Below are 7406 nucleotides of genomic sequence, written 5' to 3' on the forward strand. Positions count from 1 at the left end.
TCCTTCCTTCCTTCCTTCCTTCCTTCCTTCCTTCCTTCCTCTCTCTCTCTCTCTCTCTCTCTCTCTCTCTCTCTCTCTCTCTCTCTTTCTTCTTTCCTTTCTTTCTTTCTTTAAAGGAACTATATTTAACTTAACTCAGTATTTCCTAAATTCATTTGACCATGTAACCCCTTCCTAATCTTGTCTCTCTACAGACAATTTATGAGCAGCTCCCAGAACTAATACTTCCAGAAAGACACTCTGGAAAATACTCTTTTTGACTGATAAGGGATAGAATTAATTCAGATGAGTATTGCATCTTTCCAAAGCTTCAAATCTCTAATTATTTCACTCTTGGAAGAGAAGACAATAGCATAACCAAGTGTTGAGAAGAAAAGGGTTTCGGGAAATTACAAGGCCACCTGATCAAAGGTACACACTCTACTTACTTGAGGAGATTCCCAAGATTGAACAGAGCCCGGTTGTGCTGTGGATTTAGCTGGAGAGCCCTCTGATAGTACATCTTTGCCTCTGCTGTGTTCCTCGTCAGTGTTCCAAGGTTGTTCAGGGCACTTGCATGGCGTGGATACAACCTAAAAAATTTTAAAATATTAAGCCATGAGTGTTCAAAAACTTCTAAGTTGGACAGTTTGCCTGTTCTACTTTCCACCTCCCCCACCTATGCCACAACCAAAAAGAAACACTGAATTCTTCCTTTATTTTAATGGTACATCTATGCCAAATCCTTTTTAATGCAATTTTGTTGAGATATAACTGACATGAAGCACTGTGTAAGTTTAGGTATACAGCGTAAGAATTTGACTAATATATATTGTGAAATGACTGCCACAATAAGTTTAGCTGACATCCATCATCTACATATATAAAAGGCTAACATGCAAATTGTCCCCATAGGAGTTCAAGCAGGAAACTGGGAGTTTAATTGCTCTCTATGATGTGTGCTGACCACCGGGTGGGGGTGGGGGGGGAGGTGTGCAGAACAAAGGAAGGCCCCAGTTGGTAGCTGGAAGCCAGCAGCCTGGGAAGGGAGGCCCTGGCTGGTAGCTGGAAGGCCCCAATCAGCCCTGATTGCCAGCCAGGCCTAGGGACCCTACCCGTACACAAATTTCGTGCACCAGACCTCTAGTCTCATATAAATACTCACAAAAAAGAATGTTTTCATCCTTATGAAGATAACTCTTAGGATCTACTCAGTTAACAACTTTCATATGTACCAAACAGCAGTGTTATTAGCTATAGTCATCACGTTGTATATTATATCCCTGGATCTCATTTATGTTATAACTGGAAGCTTGTACCTTTTCACCACCTTCATCCAATTCCCCAGCTCTGGTAATCAACCATGGATTTTGTTTTCTATGGTTTTGTTGTTTTGTTTTATTTCAGTTTTTTAATTTACTTTAGATTTCAAATATAGGTGCGCTCATACGGTACAGTAAAACTCATTTAACATTGTCAATCAATTCTGCGACTTTATAATGAAATCTATTTTATCATAGGACAATTGTTATAAACAAGATTTAATCTCCCAAAGTACTCATTAGAATTATAACTAAACCTCATTGAATGAAATTATGTTATGCAAGATCTGCTGTATTTGTCTTTCTCTGACTCACTTCACTTAGCATAGAGCTATGTTGTCACAGTGGCAAGATTTCCTCCCTTTTTTATGACTGAATAATATTTCACTGTGTGTAAATACACACCACAAGTTCCTTACACACCTTCTGTTTTCACATCTTGGTTTTGCAAATAATGCTGCTATGAATATGAGGTTGTAGATGATTCCTGGACATAGTATTCTCTTTTCCTTCAGATATATTCCAACAACTGGAATTGCTGGATCATGTGCTTGTTCGAATTTTAATTTTTTGAGGAACCTCCATTTTATTTTACATAATGGCTGCACTAATGTACATTTCCTTTTCTCTATATTTTACCAGCACTTGTTATTTATTTTTTGTTGTTTTTTAATATTAGCCATTTGAGGCTTCTGATCAAGGTGGCGGCATAGGAATATGTGGTACTTGCATCCTCCCACAATCACATAAAAATTATAACAAAGTTTCAGTGATGAAATGCAAGGACCTTCAACCTCTTTCCAGCAAAGTTATTTAGAATCAAAGGACATATAAAGAGCTTCCTAGACAAGAAAAAGCTAAAGGAGTTCATCACCAAACCAGTATTACAAAAAATGTTAAAGAGTTTTCTTTTTAAAAAAGATAAAAAATATGAACAATAAAATGGCAGTAAGTATATATCTATCAACAATCAAATCTAAAATACAAATAAATGAACAAATAGAGCAGAAACAGACACAAACTCATAGATACAGAGAACATTTTGATATTTGACAGATAGGGGCATCAGTGAGATGGGTGAAAAAGGGGAAAGGATTAAGAAGTATCCATTTGTAGTTACAGAATAGTCATGGGGATGTAAAGTATAGCATAGACAATAGTTAATAATATTGTAATGACATGTAAGGTGTCAGATGGGTATGAGATTCATCAGGATAATCTTAGTAAGTTATCTAAAGTATCTAAGTTGTACACCTGAAACTAATATATTATATGTCAACTTTAATTGAAAAAAAAATGATTTAAAAATATTAGCCATTCTAACCGATTCAAGGTTATACCTCATTATAGTTTTGATTTTCCTTGATGATTAATAATGTTGAGCGTCTTTTCATGTACCTGCTGTCCATCTGCATGTCTTCTTTGGAAAAATGTTTATTCAGAGTCTCTGCCCAATTTTTTGTTTGTTCTTGAGTTGTATGAGAGCTTTATATTTTTTGGATGGTAAATACTTATCAGATACATGACTTGTAAATATTTTCTCCCATTCTGAAGGTTGCCTTTTCATTTTATCGATGGTGTCCTTTGCTGTGTAGAAGCTTTTTAGTTTTGTGTAGTCCCACTTGTTCATTTTTACTAGTATTGCATCTGCTTTTGCTGTCAAATCCAAAAAAATCATTGCCAAGACTGATGTCAAGGAGCTTATGTTTTCTTCTACGAGTTTCATGGTTTCTGGTTTATATTCCAGTTTTCAATTCATGTTGTTAATTTTGTGTATGGTGTAAAATAATGGACCGGTTTCATTCTTTTGCATGTGCTGTCCAATTTTCCCAATACCATTCATTGAAAAGACTGTCTTTTCCACAGTGTGTATTCTTTGTTCCTTTGTAGTAAATTAATTGACCATAGATGTGTGGGTTTATTTTCTTTAATTGATCAATATATCTTATTTTAAAACAAAAACTATCATACTGTTTTGATTACTATAACTTTCTAATATTGTTTGAAATGAGGGAGCACGATTCTCCCAACTTTGTTTTTCTTTCTTATGCCAAATCTTAATGGTCAACTATTTTTGCAGATGTGAGCATATAAATAAGGCAGAGAAGCAAATATTAGTGGTATTAGTAAACAACTCCCAAACAATGCAAAAATAAATAGTATGTGAATCTGCCGAAAATAAATAAATTTTAGTCATTTGGAGACTAAAATTACTTTCAACTTCCTTTAATAGAAAATCCTCTTTGCCTCAGGTGCTGAGTTTCTCTCCTGGTGGGACTACTGCCCAGCTGCCTCTACAGTGCCGACTATTTCCACAAGATGTTGGGAGTTCCTGGATGAGAAATCTTCATAAACACCTTTGGACCGGAGCATTAGTTAGACCATCACTTTTGAGAAAAGGATAAGCATAATGTCTCCCCATTAAAATAATCTTTAACCCCCAATAACCATCTATCTTGACTTTGTTTTTCCATTTTATCTGATCTCCCCCTCTTTCTGTAATGTGCTCCCACCTAGCCTGATACAGATCTCAAAATAAAAATCCTGACAAACACTAAAAAATTAAATAATACACAATAATGTGAAAATAACATTTCTCATGTTCAAAGCAAATGTAAGGGATTGGGTATGCATCAACAAGCCAAATTTGTGCTGATTAAAGAAGAAAGGGAATCAATTTATTTCCTTAACATGAAACTATAAAGAAGGCAAATGAGCACAGCTACATGACTTGGCTGTTTCTGCTACATTTAGTGGACATATTTAGCAGTCTAAGAGGCTCCATCTCTGTCACCCAGAGTACTTTGAATAAGCCTGTGGAGCTGGCTTTTAATGTAAGAAAGCCAAGGTCATGCCCAAGTAATAAAAATAGGATCTGTCCTTGTCAAGTCTCTTGACAATCAAATGTCATACTTTCCCCTCCCACCCTGTTCTGTCCGTTCTAAGAAGATCAGTTGCTGTTAAAAGGCCAGGAAGACAAGTTGCATCATTTTTTTCAAATCTTTGCTTTGAAGGGGTTGCTATTAAAAGGCCAAAAAGACAAGTTGCTCCACTTTCCGCCCCCAAATTGTTGCTTAACCAGAGTGTCCTGAGTTTATTTGCCTATGTCATCCTCCCTTCCCTACTCCCTCACTGACCAACTATGAATATCCCTCAGAACTAGTATTGTTAAGAAGACACTGTGGGTAGTGCTTCTCTTGACTGACAAGGCATAGAATCAATTCAAATGAATGTTACAGCCTCTTAAAGCTTAAAAGCCCTAATTATTCACAATGACTTTGAAGGCTATAGGGAAAGTTGTATTATAAGAGGAAGTTGGGGGAAAGAAAACATCTCAGGCCAGACAAGGGCTGTTGTTTGCTTCTCTTTGGTGACTTCTTAATTAGCAAAGACAACACCAGAGTCTCTGCTACAGCCCCTCACACCCAATCTCCCGGTTCCTGAGGCATGGTGAGTGTCTGGTGCTCTCTCTGAGATGACCCTACAGGGTATCAGAGCATGATGAGAGGCAAAAATAAAATGCTCTTGTATCCCCCAATTCACCCCATGCCCAGAAATCTCCTGGGAAGCTTGTGTCTAGCAGTTATTTTGGAAGTGGATATGGAGAGCACATTATAGCCAGGGCTCAAATTCTTCCAAAGAAACTTTTTTTTTTTTAATGTTGATCAAAGCTCTCTGATTGCCAGATGATTTAAGAGTTGTCCAGTGAAGCCCTAACCGTTTGGCTCAGTGGATAGAGCGTCAGCCTGCGGACTGAAAGGTCCCAGGTTCAATTCTGGTCAAGGGCATGTACCTTGGTTTTGGGCAACATCCCCAGTAGAGGGTGTGCAGGAGGCAGCTGACCGATGTTTCTCTCTCTCTCATCGATGTTTCTAACTCTCTATCCCTCTCTCTTCCTCTCTGTAAAAAAAAAAAATCAATAAAATATATTTTAAAAAAAGAGTTGTCCAGTGAACATGGTGAGAGTAATTCTCATTGTTTCCCAGATGACAAAGTGATATGTCTGTCTGTCTCTCTCTCTCTCTCCCTTCCTTTCTGAAATTAATAAAACAAAATATATATTTTTTAAAGCATCCCAGGATATCTGCCTCCTCAGGAGAGGTAACTGCATAAAACGTGATCTTTCCCTTGTTTCTTTAGGCTTTGGCGCTACCAAAATAAATGCCTGCGGTGAAAGCACAAACTATGGAAAAGGACGGTTTACATTCAGTAAGAGCTTCCACAATGTGCTCACTTCTGAGTCAAAGTTCTGGTCTGCACCGCCAAGCAGCTAGCTGGCCTCTCCGGCTGGTCCTCAGCCCTTCTTTCCTGACGTTTTATTCACTCAGGACCCCACTGCCATTTAAATGAATGGCATGCACTTTCAAAGGTCACCAACTACAAAAATGTTTTTCTCTCTCTCTCCCTCTTTTTTTTTTTTTTTTTTTTTGTCAAATCAGAAACCAAATGTAAGTCTGTACTAAACTCTCAAAATGAGAACCCAGTAGTGAGAAGGAAAGTAAAAGCCTTTAGTATGCCTTGTGCTCCAAGGCTGCAGAACCATGAGGCTTAGGAAAAGAGGCTCCATGTTAATTACCAGAGTCTCAACCCTTCCAGCGGAAGGACTGCTGGCACATCTGGTGATTTACTGACGCTATTACCATGCACAGCCCTCCACCTGGAAAATGAAGAGCTGTTTTTCATTCCTGGTAATAGTAAGGGTCTTCTCACAATACCTCGTCTCACTGGTTATCTGATTAGGTTCACCTCATCACAAAAAAGTACTGCATTATTTATGAAACAAAGCTGAATTCATTAAAAGGGTTCTTCGACAGCCAGGTCAGGAAAAAAATATCACTTTTTATTTTTATATAGTTGTAGATATTTTCTTAAAACAGAGAGTCTTCTCTTATGTACTGAAGACCTATGCAAGAACACGACTTATTTTGTGTGTTTACTTTTTAAATAAACTTGTATTTGAATTCACTTGGGTCTAATATGTCAATCCTGAGTTCTCTAGGGGGGAGTTTTCTATTGAAAATGTGAATAAATTTAAGAGATGTCTATGTAGCTACATCAATTGTCAGAATAAATTAAGCCCATCTGGACTTTGACTTCTGCAGGTATGTTTTATATAAGTTCTGTTAGTGACCATTCCCTTCTCCAACTAAAAACAACCACAACAAAAGTGCCACCGAACTGCAGCACAGTGGTCATTGTTGGGCCTACTTAAAAAAACACACACAAAACTTTTTTATGATTTTTAGAGAGAAAGGAAGGCAAAGGAAGAAAGAGAAATATCTATGTGAGAGAGAAACATTAACTGACTGCCTCCTGCACACCCCTACCAGGGATCGAGCTGACAACCCAGGCATGTGCCCTGATCAGAATTGAGCCAGCAGCTTTTTGGTGCACGGGATGATGCCCAACCAACTGAGCCACACCAGCCAGGGCAGGCTTCCTTTTTAAAGATCAATGTAACTGGACTTTCTCATAGCTTTATTCAATATATGCATTGTTTATGGGGACTCTCTCACTATTTCTTTACTATTTTTATTTCAATGTTAAAATTTTTAAAATTTATTGTACAGAAAAAATGTTATATTGTCAAATAGTTATGTTCTATAAGAAAGTTTATTTTTCCTCTTTAAAAAAAGAAGTCTAGGTACAGAGATACAGTTCCGTGAACTAAAGATTATCTTTCAATGATTAATTTACATTTGTAATAAACACATATCCATTTGAGGATTTAAAGCATTCTTGATTTTTATCAATTGGCAGAATTAAGGAAGTAAATAGTTAAGAACATTAGCATTCCTCTCCATTCCCAGTCCTCTTATCTGGGAAGAATGAACATCAATAGCATGTTAACAGGAACAGTAGCCTAAGTGGAAAACAGAAGAAAATGGGTCCCCAAAGACCTAGTATGTATTCATGGCACTTTTTTTACATTTTAGAGGGCTTTTACATACATTATCTCACTTAACCTCTCTTGTTCTCTAAGTAAAATTATTGTATTATTTTACAGTTAAGGAAAGGGATGCTGGGAAAAATTAAGTAAATAATAGATTATTAAAACACAAAGAAGTATCTCAGAAGTCCTGTGTTCTTTTTTGAAAAAAAAAA

At 37.0% G+C, this 7406-nt stretch overlaps 1 protein-coding gene across 1 annotated transcript in view; it reads right to left on the reverse strand.

Annotated features, from left to right (window-relative positions):
• Positions 1–7406, reverse strand: part of TMTC1 (transmembrane and tetratricopeptide repeat containing 1) — a gene marked incomplete at its 5' end in the record, with an annotated part of 261806 nt that overhangs the window by 50171 nt on the left and 204229 nt on the right. The window contains one exon of the mRNA XM_006769654.2: positions 429–572. Within this exon, the coding sequence (XP_006769717.2) occupies positions 429–572 (144 nt within the window). The remainder of the gene's footprint in view (positions 1–428; positions 573–7406) is intronic.

This window comes from Myotis davidii, unplaced genomic scaffold, assembly GCF_000327345.1.
Source record: "Myotis davidii unplaced genomic scaffold, ASM32734v1 scaffold163, whole genome shotgun sequence".
In the NCBI taxonomy this organism is placed as follows: Eukaryota; Metazoa; Chordata; class Mammalia; order Chiroptera; family Vespertilionidae; genus Myotis; species Myotis davidii.